At 45.2% G+C, this 22,070-nt stretch overlaps 1 protein-coding gene across 2 annotated transcripts in view; it reads left to right on the top strand.

Moving 5' to 3' along the window:
• XPO6 (exportin 6) overlaps nucleotides 1-22,070 on the top strand; it is a 100,028-nt gene that overhangs the window by 33,376 nt on the left and 44,582 nt on the right. For both annotated transcript variants that reach the window (XM_019754694.2, XM_074322979.1), the window contains 4 exons: nucleotides 5,899-6,058; nucleotides 7,884-7,961; nucleotides 15,612-16,065; nucleotides 19,262-19,388. In XM_019754694.2, the coding sequence (XP_019610253.2) occupies nucleotides 5,899-6,058; nucleotides 7,884-7,961; nucleotides 15,612-16,065; nucleotides 19,262-19,388 (819 nt within the window). The remainder of the gene's footprint in view (nucleotides 1-5,898; nucleotides 6,059-7,883; nucleotides 7,962-15,611; nucleotides 16,066-19,261; nucleotides 19,389-22,070) is intronic.

The following is a 22,070-nucleotide window of genomic DNA, read 5'->3' as shown; positions in this document are numbered from 1 at the left end:
TGTATTCCCCACGCTGTATTTCACATCCCCGTGACTATTTTGTGACGACCAACTTACTTTCTAATCCCTTCACCTTCCCACCCATCCCCCAACCCCCTCCCATCTAGCAATCATCGGTTTGTTCTCTGTGTCTGTGCATCTGTTTCTGTTTGTTTGCTTGTTTATTCTGTTCTTTAGATTCCACGTATAAGTGAGGTCATGTGGTATTTGTCTTTCTCAGTCTGACTTACTTCACTTAGCGTAATATCCTCCAGGCCCATCCATGTTGTTGCAATGACATGTTGTACCTTTGTGCGGTGGAGAAAGGGCGGGGGAAACCCAATCGCTTTGTTGACCTCTTGTGAAATTTTGTTCAGCAAATATTTGAACGCCTCTTTGGTGCTGTGCCAGGTGTTGGCCAGGTGTTGGCTTACAGGGCTTCGGTAGTCACAGTGTAGTGGGGAGATAGCTGTGCAAACAGTGATTATCCAACACTGGCAATCACTGTGGTGGGGTAGGTGTCAAGTGCGGTGGTGCCAAGCATTTAGACTCGGAGCTGTGACGGTTTCCATGGTGTCGGTCATGAGATGAGCGGTGCTGGAGCGGTCAGAGGCTGGATTGATGGGCACAGGCCGGGCGGGGAAGGGCCTGGCTCCTACGGGGCTTCAGTGTGTAAACTGTAGTCTTTCCTCGTGAGCTAATGAACAGTCTGCAGAAGAGAGGAAGCATGCCCCCTTTTACGATGCAAGGGCAATGTTAGCAGTACTGTGGAGTCTGCATCAAGAGGGATGCGGCTGGAGTGAAGGCGGCCAGGAAGGCTGCCCTGTACCTCGGCCAGCGGTGGAGACCAGGCGCTTTGGTCAGACCAGGCGGCCGGGACGAGGGAGCGAGCACTCTGGATGCCTTCTAGTGTCTGGCTGAGAGAGCAGGTTTTCCAGGCCTGGGATGAAGAAAGAAGGACTGGATTTTCATAGATGATGAGTTCCGTTTGGCAGAAAATGCATTTAGGATTTGTATTTCCGTCTGTGTGTATCTAGTAAGACATTCGGAAATGTGGATCTGAGGTTCAGGAAAGAGGTATGACTACATGCAGGTCAGGATTTGGAAGTCATCAGGGAACAGGTGGGGCCTGGAGTAGGTGTGACCTGGAATAGGTGTGACCTGGGTGGAATAGGTGTGACCTGGGTGGAATAGGTGTGACCTGGGTGGAATAGGTGTGACCTGGGTGGAATAGGTGTGACCTGGGTGGAATAGGTGTGACCTGGGTGGAATAGGTGTGACCTGGGTGGAATAGGTGTGACCTGGAATAGGTGTGACCTGGGTGGAATAGGTGTGATCTGGAATAAGTGTGACTTGGGTGGAATAGGTGTGACCTGGGTGGAATAGGTGTGACCTGGAATAGGTGTGACCTGGGTGGAATAGGTGTGACCTGGAATAGGTATGACCTGGATGGAATAGGTGTGACCTGAAAGCTCAGAGGCAGGTGATGCTCTTTGAATCATGTGATAGTGCTGGAAACATCACACTATTGAGACAATCTTGGGTGTTCAGGAAATGGATGTTACCGCACAGTTTATAGAAATAAAAATAATGGGTTATGATGTCAGTGACTGTAGTAGGTTCAGGATTTTCCAGAATAATACCATTTTCTGATATTCTGCCTGCTTTTGCTACAAACCATTTGAATGACGCAGCAATTAAAAAAAATTTAGCATCAATATTGCTTCTCTCAGATTGCTGCTCAAAATAGCCCACAAATTCTTCATTCAGTTTTGTTTTGTTTGTTTGCTCACTTATGTAGAGTTTTACTGAATTGATCTTGTAAACGAGATTCATGCATTTGTTCAGTAAACTGTTTGTTGAATATCAGCCGTGTGCTAATAACTAAGTGTGTGGTAAGTTTATAGTAACGAACAACTATCCAGTATCCAGTCTTCACAGAGCTTGAAATCTCAAGGGGGAGGCATCAGTAGACAGTGAGCAAGTAAATACTCGCAGGTAATTAAAGGAGAATGATGAAAACTAAATTTGGAGTAAGGAGAAGGGGACTATCAGGGTGTCACTTGATGGGGTGATCCTGGATGGCTTTTCTGAGAAGCAGACGTTTGAGCAGAAGCCAGAGTGGAAGTGATGGAGGGAGCCACGTGGGTGGGTACCCAGGGGAACAGTGTTTGAGGCGGAGAGAACAGAACACGTGCCAGGAACCTGAGGGAGGGTGCGGAGCCCGGAGTGGCAGGTCTGAGGTGAGTGGCTTTGCGGGTTCCCTGTGGCTCCCTTACCCCCACGCCACGTTGAGGACAGCTGTGGTAACTCCAGGGCTTGCTGGGAGGGAGCCAGTAAGTCTGGTGGAGATGGAAAGGCCCAGAGGGCTGGAGGCCTAGTGACTTCATTTGTGGGCATGTCCTGTGCAGGCAGCGGTGGGACGTGAGCCTGGCGGCCAGTGTCCTGCCAGACGGAGGCCGAGAGAAGGAGCCGGGCTCAGTCCCTTCAGGGAAGCTGTTTCCGTCCACCCATGACGTATATTAGGGTTTCCGGGCGGGAATTCCCGCCTGTTCTTGGGAATTTTTTTTTGTTTTTCCGTTCCTGAATCCTGAGAAAATTTGGTTGGGAAATCAGGAAAATCGGCTTCTTGAACCCAGGTGGTTGGCAGTATCGGCCATCACCTTGTTGAAACGATGCATCGTGGAGAACAGAAAACAGTTTATATCTCGGGATTTGGCACCGGGAAAGCGGAGAAAAACTCCTGAGAACGGGCAGGAATTTCCGCCTGGAAACCCTATGTGTAATTAATGATGATAAACGGGCATTTGGAAGAGCGCTTTTGGGTGACGTGGTCGTGGAGGTTTAAAAAGGCTAGTTGTCCTCCACTGTCCGCTGCTGCTTCAGTCTTTCCGCCCCTTCACACGCGCCTCCTGTCACCTCCTGCAGCCTTCACGGCTGTGAAACCCCCGCAGCGGAAAGAGCGCTGCACTGACAGGCAGCGGGTTGGGGTCTGGTCCATTTTGTCCCAGAGCATGTTTGGATTTAGCAAGTCTGGCCGCCGTGTGGCGGAGCCTCCATTTCCGCCTTGTGAAATGAGAGGATGGACTAGGTAAGCTTTAAAATCCTTTCCAGTCGTGTTGTTATTCTCTGCTGCTTATGTGTCCAGAACCAGCCAGGGGTATGAAAGTCAAGAATGGTTGGTTTTCAATTGCTGATGTTTCAGATAATGACGACAAAGTGAACCTTTTCTTCAGGTGTTGGTAAACAAGACCAAACCGGTTCTGGAATACGGTCCCTTGGTTAAACCATCTGAAAAGTTTTATTCGCTCATTTCCATCTGGTCTGCTTGTAGTCTAGGGTGATAGTTTTTAATTTCTTTTTCTAATTTTTAAGTCTTAACATTTGTCTGGGGTTATCTATACGATTTATGCCATAATTGTGGCAACCACCATACCAGGCAGAGAGGAGTTGAGTTAGGGTCCCAGAAAGATACTTGCAGAAGTGGTTGAAGTCAAAACTGACCTGCCCCCAACCTCCTCACCCCCTGTGCACTCACACGCACACCACAGCTGTCTGGAGTCTGCCGAGCTGGACCTGTAGTCACACTGTGTGCGGGGCCAGATTAAAGGCCTGTAGTCATACTGTAAGCAGGGCCAGGTGACTAAAGGACAAGCAGCAAGCAGCATAGGAAAGAATTGCCTTTGCTTCTCTGGTTGGTGCTGTAATAAAAATTGTACCTTTTCAGAAGCTCACGCTAAGAGCTGAACTTGATCTTCAACTGAAAGGTGCTTATTCTCTGTTAAAGTAAGTTGCAGAGGTCACCTGTGTCCTGAGCTTAAGTTACATATGTGAAGATGGTAAAGGGAAACACTGTTGTAATAAAAAGCTTCTGGACACAAGCTAGTGAGAAGTAGAATTACACGTTTAGCAGGCTGTTCTTTCAAGTAACGAATGACTTTCGGTTTCAGCCTGTTTCCTGCCCGACTGTCTCCCCTTCTCTCAAAGGATGAAAGAGGAGGGCTTTAAGATACATTTCCCATACTGCGGGAATTTATTTCTGGGGAGCACAGAGCATTTCATATCTACAGGGAAGTGTATTGCCAAATGGAATATTTGGTAGGACGAGTTATTCCAGATGAGAGAGTAAAGTTGGGGGCTTAGACACAAGCGGTAGACAGAGAAGGAAAGAAGTGAAAGGAGGGAGGAAGTAACGGAAATCTTACAAAGTACAGGCAGATAAGCCAAAGGTCTGCAGATAGAGGAGCCTGGGAAGGGTCAGTTCCACTTTGTTATGGAAAGAAACACTGTTAGGTGAGGGTTTCCTGTCCTCCCCTTCTGCATTACCTGAATTTAAGTTGGTGTTAGAAATAGTCCAAACTTGTAGAAAATGAAGAGAAAACTTGTGGAGGATGGACTTGAAGTTTTATTAGCGTTCTAAAGAACTGATTTCATAGAGAGCATTTTTAACATGGCAGTCGTGTTGGTCAACACCATATACATTTCAGGTGGACATTATATTAATAACTCGCCATTCGCACTCTCTATTGCAGGCTCACCACCCAAGCCTCGTTTCCTTCTGTTACTTACCCACCCAGAGCCTTTGTAACATGCCAGTCATTTCTGCAGGTTTTACCTCATGCTGCTTCTGAGGGCAGAAGAATTTATCCTAAGTTGTCATTATTTGAGTACTTTTCCTACTTTTTGGGGAAGGACTTTTCCTTGGCCTGCAATGGGAAGAATTGTTTTCAAGGGGAAGGAAAGTGCCTTGTATTTCTTGAAGTGGGGAATGTACATTCTATCTGGGTTCAATGCCTGGTGTCCCCCTCTTCCCTAAGGCTTTCATTTTGTAGATTGAGTACATAAAAATTTTATTTGTATCAGAGAATGAACTACATTTAGAGTTAATTATGATTTAAGAAAATGGTCAAGCGTTCCTTAAATTGTTTGCTCTCTTATAGCTTGTAGCATGTAACTCAACAGAGAATTTTAGTGGCAATGTGCTTACTTTGACCATTTCTGGAAACTGAAAAATAAATGCAGTAGTGATGCTTTGAATTTTTCTGAAATTGATTAGATCTAAGATATAGTAAGTAGTGTTATGCTGTCGAAGGTGTACCTTTTTTCTGTCTTTCGTTGAAGGAAACTTTCTTATGGTATAGTGGATATTGCAGGTGCTAGAAAAAGTTACTTAATTTGCTGCATAGGTATTTGCAGAATCATAACCTTAGTCACAGTTTAATGATGTGTACTGTGTTTCCCCAAAAATAAGACCTGGCCGGGCCATCGGCTCTAATGTGTCTTTTGGAGCCAAAATTAATATGAGACCTGGTCTTATATCATACCATATCATATCATGTCATAAAGACCAGGTGTTATAGTAAAATAAGACCGGGTCTCATATTAATTTTGGCTCCAAAAGACGCATTAGAGCCGATGGTCCAGTGAGGTCTTATTTTCGGGGAAACACGGTATATATGTTTCTGCCCTGCCACATGTTTACTCTTGAACTTACAAGCATGCAAAGTTTAGAAATGTAAAGTTGATTTTCAACACCTGAATGTTGAAAAGATAACACAAATTGGTTTATACATATCTTAATCAGTAATACATTAATCGGGGCAAAGTAACCCAGGCTCTTTTGGGAATCTGGACGTGTATAAAAATTGCCACGTTAGGTGTAAAAGAGCATTGTTTTCTTGTCTTTTTTTAAGTTCATGGTGTTAGCATTTTGTCTTTAAAATAAGATGAGAATATATTTTGAATGGTTAGATAAGGTACGTAAATGTGCTGTTAAGTCATTTTTCACAAGCGTTGATGGGTGTAACTGGTTCCTGTGAGATTAAGCACCCAGAGGTACTGGCAGGTTTACTGTGACTCAGTCCTCTTTGCCTCTCAGCGGCTAAAATGGCCTGCTCACAACTTGTGTTTTCTCGGCAGTTGATCCAGTCCCCTGTGACCACCCCCCTCGGGCTGATCATGTTGAAGACTACTTCCGAAGAGCTGGCCTGTCCCCGCGAGGACCTCAGCGTGGCTCGCAAGGAGGAGCTGCGGAAGCTGCTGCTGGACCAGGTGCAGACGGTGCTCGGGCTCCTGACAGGTGAGCAGTGGGCGGTGCGCAGCCGTGGCCTGCAGACACCCGGCGCCTGGCGCTGTCTCCTAGCCTGAGCGTGGAAACAGGAAGAATGCGCTGCGTGTTCCCAGCACTAGCCCAGCGCGTGGCAGGACCTCTGACGTGTTTGTGACTGGCTTTCCTGATAAGTCAGACTTCCATTCATTGGTCCTCGCTATTGCTGTGCTGAAGGAGGTCTGGACTGGGTCATAGGAATGTGATTGAAATGCTGATACCTGCATCTAAGGAAGCTGTATTTGGAGTGATTGGAATTTAAGATCAGAAGAAGGTGGAGGAGGAGGAAGATAGGAACATTTCAGATCCTGTGCAGGGCAATGAAGCGGGGTGTGGAACCGGCGCCCTGCGCTAGGTTGTAGCGTTTTCTCTATCATCCTGTTTGTGTCATGGGCGCCCATGACAATGTGTGAAGAGGAAGAATAAACAGAAAGCAAACCACAGAACAAGTCCGTGAGGTAGGAAGAGAGAGGAGCGAGTATCCTGAATCATGGGGCCGTGACCGCTGTGCTGCCGCTGCCGTGTGGCTGGCTTGTTGGGAGGCACAGAGGGTGCCAGCCGGGGCCCCGGAGGCACCGGGAGCCGGGGCTGCTCGGAGGAGGTGTCCTCATCTCCAGCTCCCCTGCCAGGGCTCTTCCAGGACGCGTAGGAGCTTTTTCCTTTTGTATGTGCTTGGCATGTGGTGAGCACTTCACGGGCTGTGAGACGCTTGATTGAAAGCAGTCGTGTCGTTTGCCCCCGTCCTTCCCTGGATCCCCAGGGGCAAACCCAACTCTCAGAGCATTTACTCAATCCGAGCATTTATTCAGTCCGAGCACTTACCGACATCCCCAACTGGATGGCGGTTACATTTCTAGTTAGGAGGGGACTGTGTCTGATATCTCTCTGTTCTACTGTGCGAACATAAAATTGTTCTAAACTGAGATATAATTTACATATCATAAAATACACCACTTAAAAGTGTAACAACTCAGTGGTTTTTAATATTCACAAGGTTGTGCAACTGTCACACTATTTAATTCCAGAACATTTTCAGTGCCCCCCACAACCCCTAGCAACTATTAATCTATTATCTGTCTCTGGATTTTCCTATTTGGATGTTTCATAAAAGTGGAGTCATACAGTATGTGAACTTTCGTGTCTGGCGTCTTTTACTTAACATGCTATTTTCAAGGTTTATCCATGATATACTATTAAATATTTTGAGAACAAAATATCTTTAAAAGCTGTTATGATTATCTTAGGTGCCAAGTTCTGTAAGGAGATACGAAGAGGAATAAAACAGTGTCTGCCCTCTAGTAATGTCTGCTCTAGTGCGGGAGAAAGATAGTTTAAACCAGTGTGTGAAAAGTCACAGTTTTATGGATAGGTAAAACCTAACCAGCAAGACTTCCTGGAGGAGGTGACAGCAGAATGGCATTCTGAGGGCCTGACAAGTGTGAACGTCAGGTTGGGGTTCAGAGGAAGGAGAGCAGGTCAGAGGTTGAGAACGAGAAGGACACGTGGAATGAGCAGCAAACTGTTCAGCATGGTGAAGCCTTGTGTGTGGGGTGGGGGGAAGGCCTGGATTGTGGGGTGGTGCTGTTTACATGAGGAACCTGCCTCGGGGTTCGTCGCACACTTGTGGGGAGGATGCACTGAGTTTTGAGTATCTAAGAAGCAGTTAGACGTGCGGTTCAGGGAGGGATGTTCAGACGCTGATGTTTGCTCAGAGGCAGCAGTGAATTGACTTTCTAAATCTGCCTTACATGTTGGACTTGATTTCTTTCTTAAACGTGGTTTCTCCTTCTCGGTGTAGGTATCTTGGAGACCGTCTGGGATAAGCACAGCGTTACTGCCGCCACCCCACCACCATCCCCGACCTCAGGAGAAAGTGGTATGGTCCACCCCCCACCCCCACCCACCCCCACACATGTGTTTCCCCTTTTATGTGCAGTTGAGGGTCCCAGCAAGACAGCAGTTGCTCATTTATGCCAGACACCGATTCTTCCTTAATCTATTTTTGGTCCTCTTGCCCCTGTTTTCTGAGCAGCTAACTTTCTTAGTTCCTCGTAAGCCCTAGTGCTGTCTGATAGAATATTTTGAACAACATAATTTGTTTCTTCCTTGCCCATTGGGAAGGTGGCACCTGTCATCCACTTCCTGCTGACCCTCCTGGTTTGTTTTCCTCTTTTTCTCAGTTTTCATGCTGAAGTTGGTATGAGCCTGTGGGCTTGACAGGTCTGCTTTGCTGTTATGCAGCTTGCAGGAGGGGACAGGGGAACGTGGGGGTGCTTTCTTCCCCACTGGGCTCAGGGCAATGTCCTGTTGGCTGGGATGGATTGAAAACCAGTATGCAGTCTCCATCAGCCCAGAATAATTTGATAAAGAATGGGTGTATTTGCAGCAGTCATTAAATAGTTCACTGGTGGCAAGTTACTGCCCACTGTTATATTAATATTGGTTTCAGAAGTCAGAGTGCAGTTCACCTAAAAATGGCTACTTTCAAGGATGGACGGAAAGGGGAAATTGTGTCTGAGCATGAACTTTTAGTTTCTAAATGCTTCTGTTTACACTAACTGATCACACATGCTTTTTAAGTAGAGTACGTCCCGTGAATTGGCACATACTTCTTCCTCTACTGTAAAGGTTGATATGGCTGATGAGAAATATTTCCACATCTTTCTCCTTTACCCCAAGGAAACGGGCTGTTGAAATCAGACATCTCTCAGCCCAAGCTGTTTCATATAGCCTGTTGTTAATATGTGGAGATGGAAATTCTTGCAGTTACTGGAGAATTGAAAATCTGTGAAGTTTTGGGGACTGCTCATAGTATATATATTCATTCCAAATTCCACTTATCAAACTTGGAATAAAAACTACTAGAGTCATTTGTCATACTTCTTGGACTAAAAACTATTACAGAGGTCCAGTATATATTAAAAGCCTACAAGAAATTGAACTTTGTGCTTGGTGGCAAACCTTCATTTTCAAGGTGGATATTCGAGGTGACTTAGAGATTTATATTTTGCAATATTTGAATGATTAAAGAAAAAATTGTAAATGACGTAGAAATTGATTTTATGAATGTACCCCTTGAAATTTCCTGTAGTTTGGCTGATATTAAATGTGTCATTTTATTTAAATAATAGTTTGCAAAGAGCCATTGTTTTGTTTTTTTTTGAATTTGATTTGTGTTTTTTTTAATTTGATTTGTTTTGAGCTAGTTGAACACTAACTTAGCATCCAGCTTAAGTTAGCTGCAGTTTACTCCAGTGAAATGTGCTTTTCTGGGATGATTCTCTGCTACTAAAAGCTGTGTGTTCTAGTTGGCTTCATTCAGGTACATGTTCTGAGCTAATCACTCAGTTTATACTTTGATAGATGTTTTTTTTCCTGGAGGACAGTTTGGGAATATCAAATAATACAAATCAAAATGCATGCTTGCTCTTTCATGTGTTGTCTAGGTTTTGTTTATGAGGTTAGGTGAAATAAAATAAGAATTAATTTGACACTTCCACATGAATAAAACCTAAAAATATGGAGCTTGCTTCTTGAGAATTGCCTCTTAGACACTCTGCAAAACTTTTGAAGTCTTGAATTTTAGTATTTGAGAAAAACAAAATAAATTGAGATGGGGGGTGGCGGTGGCCTGGGGAGTTAAGTCAGCTTTTAAGCTGGTAACACTTCCCCTTTAAAAAACAGAATTGCACACTCACTTGTTATGCCTTTTTCTCTCTGTGACAGTTACAAGTGAAGTCATCAGATCTTGCTTCATTATTTGGACAGCACTGATGATTTAATCAACGTTTGTTTTGATGCTTTTGCTCAACAGCTTTTGTGAACTTAAGACACCAAGTTAAGCGTAAAATTTCTAGAGAATTGTTTTACTTTCTTGATCGTAAGCTTAGTTTTATGGAAGAAATTCATTCTGAGAAATCGTAGGGCCCCATGAGTAACCAAGTATAATAATTCCTGAACACCCGCCCTCAGCAGGTCCTGCCGGCTCTCACTTCTCTGCCCAAATCTCTGGGCAGCGCCCCGTCACACAGGCCTGTGGGCCTTCCGTCTCCTTTCTCAGCCGAGTTCCGTCTGATCACTTTCAAAGAATAAAACTCAGGGACTAGTTCCTGCAGCAACTACTCTTAACGGTCGGTACAGAAAAAGTCTTGAAGGGTGTGTGTGGTTGCTTTCTCAGACTAGTTCCCCAAATTGTTGCCTTATCGCGCCTACATTCCCCTCACTAGGCCAGAGTCCTGTGAAGGAGATGATGGTTTTATGTCTCGCTTACCAACAAGGAAGCTGGGGCTGGTGGGGAGTAAGCAACTGGCCAGAGGTCCCATCGCCAGTAAAGGGTGGAACAGGGATGCGAGCCCATCATGCTACTTGGCTGCCCTGTCTTTGTCCTAAGGTGGCTTTCCTGGTCACGGTCACCGCTTCTGGTGGCCTCCCCTCCCCCTGCTTTGGAGTCCCTGCTCTGCCCCTCACTCTGTGCCTTCTCTCACTGTGATGTCCTCAGCTGTCCTCTGAGGATGAAATGAGGGACGACATGGCTGTGTCCTGTGCCTGCTGCAGCTGTTGCTGTCATCTGCGCAGCCTCAGCCCTCTGAATTAGTCTCCTCTGGTCTTCTCTTTGCTTAGACAGATGGACGAAATGAAATTCTGTAAATCCTGCAATTCTGAGTTAGTTTTCATTGTTCTGCAGTAAAAATTTCTTGTCCCCCAGGCATGTCGTTGCAGTTATAGGTCTGTGTGTGCAGTGGTGATGGGAGATTTTTCAGGGTGCAGAGAGTTCGGATTGATGGAGACCAATTGACACCTTCTGGTTTTTCCCCAAACTCTTTGCAAATTGCATACCTTTGTGCATTTGCAAATCTTTTCTCGTGTTCCTTTGTAAGCTCCTTAGAGAAAGGTGGGACTTGGGACAGTCACTCCCAACTCCTGTCATCCTGTTTTCTCCACCTGCAGGTGCCTTGAATACTCCCTCCCATTTTACTGGGCTGAGTGAGGCTGCAGTTAGGTCAGTGCTTCTCACCTGGGGCGATTTCGCCCTCAGAGAGTGTGTGGCAATGCGGAGGGATTCTTTGGGTTCCAGCATCTAGAGGAGAACGTGCCCCCTGGGTTCCAGCATCTAGAGGAGAACGTGCCCCCTGGGTTCCAGCATCTAGAGGAGAGGCCTGGGGCCACTGCTAAATACGCTACAGTGCACAGAACAGCAGGGCCTAACCAGCCTTAAACGTCAGTAGGACTGAGGTTGGGAAACTCTGAGTTAGTAAATGTAGAACTGAAGAGAACACAGAAAATTTCAGTAATTCAGAAAAGTAAAAGAGCCGAGGGGATCTTTGCACGAACGCCCATTATAGGTGTTGCAACCACATGTCCGGGTTGCTCCCAGGTCAGGAAATGCCCCGGAGTCGCCCTCTCGCCTCCTGGGGCATGGGTGCGTGTAGCTGCCAGGGCTGGCCCAGGTCAGGGAGCATGACGTCACCCACTCACCAGGTGCCCTCTGACACAGGTAGCTGGTTAAAGCTCTCTCAGGTTTGCATTGGAAATGCTCCAGCATGAAGCATGAAGCAGAGTCTGGTGTGGTGATCGCTTCTACTTTGATTAGAACACAGTTTTAGAAAAACTCTTCTGTAATCTACAAAAATATCTCGAAACATTTAAAGTAGAGTAAAATCACTTTTATTGAGAAACAACGTTAAAACATTCTTGTTTTGAGGGGATAAAAATGATAGGTCATCCTATCCACTTCAGTAATTTCTACCTTTGCCTGATACTGTCCAGTAGTTGCGGTCACAGTGTCCACGTGCCGTTTTACGGGTGACGTTAGACCATCCATCTTTTCCTCGATCTGCATCTGAGCTTTCTTACTGACCATTTTTCCTGGTTGCGTAATCTTTCCAAAAGACCCGCCTTCTCGGGAGGAGTTGTCGGTTTGGGGTTTATTTCAGCTCTCCTCTGACCAGCTGAGGAACGCGGGGGATGCCTTGTCTGTCTGTGTCAGTTGTTCTGACCACCCATAAATGCAGGTCGTGATAGGACCCACGTCAGAGCTGTGCGCCCGAAGTCAGCATGTGTGTGTCAGGTGCTCGGGCCAGCGCCCGGCACATGATAACAGCCCTGTGTTACTGTCATCAGTTTTCCTTCAGCAGTCCCGTCCTGGAAAATTCTTCTGAGCCAACGAGTTCAGACGTTTCTGGTTTTTGTTTTTAAAGCCAGAGTTTATTTCTATTTAAAAACGTTCAAGAGACTTTTACAAGGTTCCGAGGGCCCAAAGATGTCTGGTTTTTGTGTAAGATCAAATGAGGCGGCGTCTGTCGGTTCCTCCATTGCTGAAACCTCAGCTTGGTCCTGGGTAGGTATACACCCCACGAATGCCAGTTGCCTAGTGGAGGTTTCCGCTCACTCCGGCATCTTTTTTTTAACGGCCACCAATCCCCGGATGACGAACAAAGTAATACCAGAAACAGTTGGTGTCACTGGAAGAGAGAAAGTATGATTCAAGTGGAAAGCCACCACAGCGATTCCAAAAATCAACAGTATTAGTCCAGTGGCTAACAGAGTGGAACGTTTGCAGACCCTGCTTGAACATTATACTGTGACGCCAAGTTTTCTGGTCATCAGCTCGGGTCGCTGAGGTGATGAGTCTCGTCAGGCATTCCATGCGCCCTTTTCACCACAGAAACCAGCAAACATTCTTCTAGATAAAATGCCAAGGGACACCTTTTAATCTGTTTCTAACAATGGAAATTAATCTCTGTGTTAATAAGTCACAAACTCCTCATTTTAATGGCTGAGAAGATTGAAGTTGAGAAAGATGAACTGATTTGTTCTTATTCATCCTGCTTCAGTGTAAAGCAGCAGTTCTCAGTAGGTCTGGGGGCCCCTGGTGGTCCCCCACACCCTTTCAGGGGTCCCAAAGGTCACACAGGTGTTCATAAAAATAGTAAGACATTGTTTGTTGTTTTTATTCTCATCCTCTCATGAGTATACCGAATAGCAGTTAACTTTTAAGAAATTACTACGTGTCCAATTTTAATATTATGTTAAACAATAGCTACAGTTATCTGGAAAAGCCACTAAAACACTTTTTTTCCCCAGTCGTATATCTAGGTGAAGCTGGGTTTTCTTCATATACTTCAATGAAAATAACATATTGCAACAGATTGAATGCAGAAGCAGATGAGAGAATCAGCCTGTCTTCTTTTCAGCCAGACATTTAAGAGATGTCCAGAAATGGGAAAACTGTGCTACTCTTCTCACTAATTTGGGGAGAGCAAATTATAGCCTTTTCATTTAAAAATGTTATTTATGCTAACATGTAATAGGTTTGTTGTTAAATGATTGAAATGAAAACTCAGTTTTAATTTCAAATATGACAAATATCAGTAGAAACAGCCTGCATACACAAAAGCTGTTTGGTGTCCTCAATAATTTTTTAGAGCCTTAAAGGGGTTCTGAGACCTCAAACATTTGAGAATTGTTAAGGTACAAAATAAAATAAAAATTTACCCAGTGTTCAACCATACAAAATAATGTCATTCCAGACATCGCTCTCTACACAGATGTAGGTAAGAGAGAAAACTGGATGCAAAGATAAAATGGCATTGTATCATATGTTTTTATTTTGAATAAAAACCTTTTAGTTTTATTTGAATTTAACAGAAGGTATTAAATGGAAGTTATTGCTGACCTTGAGATGCTTTTTCCACAAAGAATATTAACCTCTAAGGTTAAGAAAAAAAGATGATGAAAGCCAGTTTCTTACTACATGTTTTAGTTGTAGACCGTGTATTTAGAGACGTCTTGCTTGTGAAAGATGAGAAAGTTAGCACACCCTTCTAGAATTCCTATGTTTGTTTGGTCTCGATTCTGTATTTAATTTAGTGCTTGCATTAGTCCCTTTCCACAGCTGCTCCATTCCTTAATTCTTTTGTTTATCGCTTTATTTGCATGGTTTCATTGTTCAGTATCCTCCTCAAGCATTTGTGAGCAATGTTATCTGAGTTTTTGCACATTTGGAGGAAATGTCACCTTCCTTTATACTCATAGTAGAGCTTTGGGTTAAGTCATTTTTTGCCCTAGAACTTGGAGACACTGCACCACTGTTTTCTGACTTTGAAGGTTTCTGTGGAGTCTGAAATTAGCGTTTTCTCTGTTGTATATATGCTTTTTCTGCCTACATTTCTTCCTTACTCTTTATCAATTTTTGAGTAAGTCCTTTTATTTTGTATAGTCACATCTTCAGGAAAATTTTCTCCTTGTTATAGTTTTGAATATTTTTCTCGTTTTGTGTTTTCTGAAATCATTTTATAGTCTCCCCCCCATTTCATTTGACATAATTTCCTTGTCCAGTGCTTCTCAAAAACTAAGCAAGCTTAAGAATCTCCCAGAGAGCTTGTGAAAATGCAGATTCCTGGGCCTGTCCCTCGTGGTTCCACTTCAGTAGGTGTGGGGGGGATGGGGTCTGATAATTTGTGTTTCTGACGAGCCCACGGTGGTGCCGGTGGCACAGGCCCACACACCGCACCTTGTCTAGCCCAGCAAGTAGTTCTTAAATTTTTGGTCTCTGGACTCCTCTATTCTTTTTAAAAACTTGAGTATGATTGGCATGTAGCACGGTGTTCATTTATAGTTGTAGATGTACAACATAATGATTTGATTGATACATGTGTATATCGTGAAATGATCACCACAACAAGTCTAGTTAACATCCGTCACCACACAAGGCTACCCATTTTTTCTCTCGTGATGAGAACTTTTAAGATCTACTCTCTCAGCAGCTTTCAGGTAGGTTGTTGGCGATACTCACGGTGCTGGACCTGCCATTGCCAGGACGTACGCAGCTTGTAGCCAGATGTTTGTACCTTTTGACCTCCATCACCCAGGACTCCTTTCCTCTTAAATAAAAATCATTGAGGGGCTGCCGGGTAGCTCAGTTGGTTAGAGCGCGGTGCTAATAACACCAAGGTTACTGGTTTGATTCCCGCATGGGCCACTGTGAGCTGCGCCCCCCTAAAAAAATAAAAAAATAAAAAATAAATCATTGAGGTCTTCAGAAACTCTCGTGAGTTACTGGTATTAAAACTGAGGAAACTTACAAATATTTACTCATTTAAAAATAACTGCGATGAGCTCATTATCTATAAGCATATTTTAATGAAAAATAACTTTTCCAAAGCAAATGAAAACGTTTACTGACAAGAGCGACATTATTTCACATCTTTGCAGATCTCTGTAATAGGTGGTTTAATGGAAGAGCTTGTGGCTTTCTCTCTGTTGGGTAGCACATGGCACGTAGCCTCTGGAACGCTCCATTTTGTAAGCTAGTAACAGTGAGAAAGGAAATAGCATTATGGTAGTCTTAAAACAAAACAAAACACAGTTTTGACTTTGTGAACTCCCGGAAGGGTCTTGGGGCCCCTCGGGGTCCCTGGGACCAAATTGTGAGAAGTGCTACTGAATCGTAAAGCTTGGAGAGTCACATCGGTGGGTTTGTCAGAGGTGTGAGCGTGCGGGCCTCAGAAGCCTCTTGTGTTTGCAGGTGACTTGCTCAGTAACCTGCTGCAGAGCCCCAGTTCAGCCAAGCTGCTGAGTCAGCCCATCCCCCTCCTCGACGCCGACAGTGAGTATGTGTGTTCCCTGGCCCTGGAGTGCCTGGCCCACCTCTTCAGTTGGATTCCTCTGTCTGCCAGCATCACCCCATCCCTCCTGACCACCATCTTCCACTTTGCGCGTTTTGGCTGCGACATCCGGGCCCGAAAGATGGCGTCAGTGAACGGCAGCAGCCAGAACTGTGTGCTGGGTCAGGAGCGCGGCCGCCTCGGGGTCCTGGCCATGTCCTGCATCAATGAACTCATGTCCAAGAACTGCGTGCCTATGGAATTCGAGGAGTACTTGCTGCGGATGTTCCAGCAGACTTTCTACCTCCTGCAGAAAATCACCAAGGACCACAATGCGCACACGGTGAAGAACAGGCTAGAAGAGCTCGAGGAGAGGTAATGAAACAGGCGTGGCGTCGCTGCCCTGAGAAAGGGCCGCGGCTGCGCGCATGGTGTCTGTAACCCTCTTTGGTTTCAGAATGTGGGCTTCTGAGGAACGGAAAGGTAGGTGTGTACCAGTGAGTCTGAGCTTAGCCGGAAGGGCTCGGGTGGTTAGGGGAACCGAGGTGAGTTTGCAAAGTGACTGTGAATTGTGTAGGTTTGTTGTCTCTTCCCCCCCATCTCCTGTCCTCCCTTCCACCCCGCCCCCCTACTATTTGCCTGCAGGTCTGAGGTGGTGCAGGAACTGAGACTCTGCTCATGCGTAGCCAAGGACAGGAGAGGAGGTCGGCGGAGGTACAGGAGTTACAGTCGCCCTTTCTCACTTGGTGTGGCTTGTCACTTGTTACTGTTTGACTTTCCCCAAGTGAACATCAGGCAGCATAAGGGATTGTCGTTACTATTGTAAGTTTTACACAGACGGCAAGTTGTCATCAAAAGAAAGGAGAGCGTGTTCATGCAGGCAGAAGTGAATTAGTGTGGCACACAGCCGCCTTTCTTTGTCATTCTTCTTTTGAATGGAGCCTAAAATCACCTGGCCTTTCTTAAGTGCTCTGAACATGACTCCATCACAGTCCTCCCCCCCAGGCACCTGGTCTCATTAGTTCTCTTGCAGATGATGTCAGTTACCTGGATTACAACTGTCCTTAATATGGTGCTCCTGCGGGTAAAAACCCAGAGGGAAAAATTGGAAACTTATATAACAACCTCATGTTGACTGTTCACAAACTTCCAAGCAGATACATTGTATTGAGGTAGTAAATGTGTATAGGCAGCCAACATTAATATTTTAATAAATTTTCCTGGGCTGAATTTTGTTATTAAGGTACATAGAGGTAAGCCATTTCCTTTTCCTTAGAGTAAATAGAATATAAAATCAAGTGCCTAAAGTTAAGACACTTTTGGTGCTTTGCAAATTTAGCAATTTTAATAAGTTTCTAAGGTGAAAAATATCGGTACATAAGGTGATTTTGCTTTGCTTCATGATAAACAAGCTCTGTGTAAAATTTTCTCTGTATCACAAAAGAACTCATAATTCGGTATGGTAATATATTTTATTTTCCATTATTTGGTAATAACTTCCTCTATGAATTCAAAGGCGGCAGTATTCAAACCCAATTTTATATTCTGTCTAGCTTTGGTTAAGAAAGGTTGTATTTTCATATGTTTAAAAGAAATCTAGCTGCTTGTACCATTCAGCACGTATCAGTTGTTTTGACTTTTTCTTGTAGCACCATGTTTGTTACGCTTACCTTCGGGTGGTGTAGAAATATCATGGGTTATCTTTGTACTGATTGTGTTACGTGTAACTTTTGTGCTCTTGGTTTTATATTTTAATCCTATGCTTCCTCTTGCCCTGTGAAAGCTGAGAGGTGCCTGGGAGCAGAAAGGTGACATAAACAGTATACTGTGTGCTTGCTTCCTGCCTCTCGGCTCCACTAATTCTAAACAGCTAAGGCCACTCTCGGTTGTTTAGGAGCTTCCTAACCAGGTCCTGGCTTCTCTTCTCCTCTCCTGCCTTTTTCCTAACTTTCTACTGCTCATTAGCACCTGTACCAGAAGGTGGGCAAGGGAAAGAAAATGAGGTGAAATAAAATCCGTAGTTTTAGCTACTCAACGGCCTTGTTGGTATTCTTTCCAAAATTGGGTTGGAGATGAAAATAAAATTGAGATTGTGCGACATTTTACCCTTGGCTTCTCTGTGTTCTTTTACGGGTGGGAGGGAACTGAGTGCATCTCCCTAAAGATGAGGGATTGGTCGACGACTTTGCAAATCCATGTGAAAAAAACGATGTCATAAGCTGAGCGAGCAGTGAGAAGCTCCTCCTCGTAACTGTTAGCGATCAAGGGCATCGGAGAGAAGTCCCTGTACTTTTCTAGCTCTGAAAACGGTTGATTTCAGTGCCTCACTGGTTTTCAAGTATTTGGCCCCATAATCCTTATCAAACCCATTAATGTTTTTTTTTTTTTAAAGCTGCAGATAAGTTTACACATGTGGAGGTCAGGTGTACGGGTTGGTCCTTTCGGCACGATCGGCCCCAGGAGCCATGGGGACATTTTATTTATGGGCCAGTTTGGCTCTTCTGAGTCGCGTCTTCCTCTCCCCCTTCATTATTTCAGATATCTGTGCTTTAAAAAAATAGATTTTTCCAGTTACGAGTTTTGGAATTGGTTTTAGCCATTATTTAATTTTTGGCTAAGGCCTATTACGTCTGTATCTTTTTTTTTTTTTCTTTTTTGGTCTCTGAAATGTGATTTATGGAGCTACGTCCATCTCATTTTCTAATCACCTTTTGGTATTTAGGGGCTTTAAATGACAGTTTCTGAAATGTGAGCGTGGTGATGTGCTGTGGATTTAATAGCAAAACAAATCTCTTATTCTTGAGCTGTGACCCACACTCTTCTGTGAAGTGATTTTCTGAGTACAAACGAATTGGGGATTCACTGTGCTGTGAAAAGAAAGAGCCCTGGGTTGGGAGTGGGTGGTGGTCCCCTTCTGCCAGGAGCTGGCCGAGTGACCTTGGACTGGTCACTTCGCCTGTGTGGGCCTTGTCTGTCACATGAAGCATCAGATAAATTGTCCTCAAGCTTTTCCAGCTCGAACAGCCATCCTTCTAATATTTGAAATCACTTTGGAGTGGATTGGGATGTGCTGTGTTTAATTAGCACCAGGAACAAGCGGGCAAGCCTGGATATCTTACCTGGACTCCACCCGTGCCTTTTGTACAGCCTGGTTCTGTTCTTGTGTTTTGTAGCACATGCATTTTAATGTGTTGGCCTCCTCGCCAAGAAAACCAGCCTTCCAGACTTACCACATTGAAATGACACACACACTGTGTCCCTCGCCTTTTTAGTACCATTCCCTTTCGCTGGGTCATAACACTAATGAGATAGGCGATCTGAGCGCACTAGCTGATAAGATGCCTTCGTGTGTGGTGTCTGAGGATTAAAGTTGCTTTTCTGCTATGTTTCAGGTGGTAATGGAATGAAGGGTTGCCTGACCTGTAGGTAATTGTTGCAGGCCTTTATATTTTTAACTGAAAATATCAATCTGTACAGTTCTGTACTGAAAGAAATTTGGATTGAATTTGAGTTCTCTTCCAAGGAGGTGGCCGGGCTTCTTACTGTCGCCTTTGTCTTCTTGTCGTCTCAGCTACATCGAGAAGTTCACGGACTTTGTGCGTCTCTTCGTGAGTGTTCACCTGAGAAGAATCGAGTCCTACTCCCAGTTCCCTGTGGTGGAGTTTTTGACGCTTTTGTTCAAGTACACGTTTCACCAGGTAAAGCACCACGGCCCAGCGCTTCCTCCCCAAACGGGCTACTTGGTTATTTTCAGGAGAAAGAACTACCTTATTTCCCAGAGATTTACGTAGTGCGTGCTGTGTGAAGGTGAATCCGTTTATCCTTCATCACAGCCCTGTGAGGTAGGTGGCATTAGCACCATCGTCAGCATCACCGTTTTACAGAGAAAGAAACTGAGGCACAGAGTAACTTGCTCAGGGTCGTACAGTTAGTAACCGATGGAGCCAGGATTTGAACCCATGGAGTCTGTGCTCTTACCCACTGTTGTGTTGGAGAAGCAAACTAAAGGGGAAGTCTGAAGTGAGGCCTCTAGTTCTGTCCTGAAACTGTCCCGGGAACTTCCCAGAAGGAGGTTATAGTGAAGCTCTCGAGTTGAGTTTTTGTGGATCCAGGTTTTCCCCCATCCAGCAAATATTTTCTTGAACTCCTGTTATATTTCGGGAGCTGGGCATCTAACCCTCAAAGTCCTTGCTGCCACTGAGTTTGCAGTCTAGGGACCCAGTATTTTGTATTTGTATACATTTTACCAGCTTTATGAAGGTGAAAGTTAGGTGCTGCTGAATCCAGCGTTGTCATTGTCTAATTCAGTGATGCCCAATGAGTCTACAGACTTGGGCAGCCATCACCACAGTCCCGTTTGAGACATTACCATCGGGCCCTATTTCTGTGCCCCCCTGTGTGTTTTTAAAAGCAGCTTTTTATTGAAGTATTACAAACACGGGAAAGTACATAAATCGCACAGGTGCAGCCCGATGCATTTTCCCCAAATGAACAGACTGTAACCACCAGCTGAGTCCAGAACGAGCATAACAAGCCCTGTCTTGTCCCTTCCCATCCTGTTCCCCAGGAGTACCCCAAATCCTGACTCTGATACCCCACATTGGTTTTGCCTGTTTTCGAATTTCTCTCAGTGGAAACACAAGGTATATTGGTTCTGTTCTCCCGGGCTTTTCTTCTGTATGTTACACGTGTGAGATTCATCCGTGTGTGTGGCAGTCGTTCATCTTGCTTATAGAGTCTTTACCTGAAAGTCCGTTTCACTGCGGATTCGGGCTGCTTTCCGTTTGGATGGTCACAGTTCATGCTGCAGCAAACGTGAACATGTCTGCACGCATTTTGGGGGCACATAGGTAGCTCTTTCTCTGGGTTAGTGAGGCATCTGATTTTATAAGTAGACTCTCTTGGTTGTTTAAACCACTACTTTTGTGGCTTTATGAGGCTAGAGGCGAAGCAAGGACCGAGGCTGGGAGGAGTGCATGTGTGACGGGGTTTGGAGTAAGGATTGTGTGGAGCCAGCCCTGCAATGAGGTACCTGGCACGTGGAAGTCAGAGTACTCAGTTAATAAAATTTAAAGAAATGTATTAGGAGGCGAGAAAAAAACAAGCCCGAGTGCCCCATGGTAAGGGTGAGCCATTCCTGGGAATGGGGAGGGCTCGGGGGAGGGTGGCCACAGTGTACAGAGGTGTCGAAATGTCTGACAGAGGGGCCGGTAAGGGCAGAGCAGGCAGAGCACACAGAGCTCACCAGGCCCAGGAAGAAATAGAAGACGGGGTGAGTTGTGGGAGGGGCAGGATGAGAAATCTAAAAGGGGACCCAGAAAAAAAGAAGGATTTGACAGATGCCTCAGGATGAGTGTAGCAGAAATGCAAGAGAGGTCCAGAGCCTGTGCTGAGGTCAGAAAGGAGGGGCTTGTTTGGGGAAATGGAAAGAATATCTTGCAGTTTCGCTCCCTGTGTAAAAGGATCCTTGGTATTATGGGATAGGAGAAAGCTACACAAGTGTGTTGAAGTGTGCCCGTCTTACGCTTGCTCCTTTGGACTTGGACCAGAAGTTCTGTGTTGAGTTCTGGTTATTTCTGTCGGGTCTGTGTCCTTGGAAAGTCTTTAATTTCCTTCGATTTCAGTTTCCTCGCCTGAGGAGTGAGGCTGCAGGGAGCATCTTCAGGGGCTTTCCCAGCGTTCGACCGTTAGGGTTCTTTCCCTAGAATCCTGCCTGTTAGTTTGCCATGGAACTGAAAGTGATGGTTTCATGTATTTGTATATATTATATCTATACACTGGAAAAAGAACTAGATGCGGTCGTGGGGCAAACAGCAAGCTTCTTTCTTCCCCCTTTCCCTGTAGGTCTCTGTCAGCCGAGTTCCCTTCTGCTCGCTTGGCCTCCTGGGTGAGGACCTTTCTTTCTGGGCACAGGTTCTCACAGAGTGGGGGCTGGTGTCCCCAAGTCCAGGCTCGTGCAGTTGACTGAGGGGTAGGCAGCCCTGTGCTGCAGAGGGAGCGTGGAGAAGAGATGGCAGGGGACGCGCTCGGATCAGGAGCTGGTCGGAGGGGAGTTTTGGGGGTAAGATTTAAGAATAAGAAAGTCCATGCCCTCCCGAGAGAGCTTGAAGTTCTTATCTACTAACTTACTTTATCATAGGTAGTTACCTGTAAAGCGGGAAAGCGTCTTTCTTCTTGTCTAGAGGATTACTAGGGGTGTGCTCACTATTTTGGCCCTTTGTTTCTAAAATTCTGAGACATTTACGTGCTGGTAAACATACTTTGAAAGCATCGTAATAAGACAGGATGGTGTCCGTACCTTTTTTTAGCAGCTCCTCTCTTCTGTTCCTCTCCCTGCGTTCGCTCTGCCACCTGAGTTTTGGCCGCAGTCCCTTCAGACC

The sequence above is a fragment of the Rhinolophus sinicus genome, linkage group LG18, assembly GCF_036562045.2.
Source record: "Rhinolophus sinicus isolate RSC01 linkage group LG18, ASM3656204v1, whole genome shotgun sequence".
Taxonomy (NCBI): Eukaryota; Metazoa; Chordata; class Mammalia; order Chiroptera; family Rhinolophidae; genus Rhinolophus; species Rhinolophus sinicus.
Note: the sequence above shows the minus strand (reverse complement) of the source record. Positions and strands in the feature narration are given on the sequence as shown.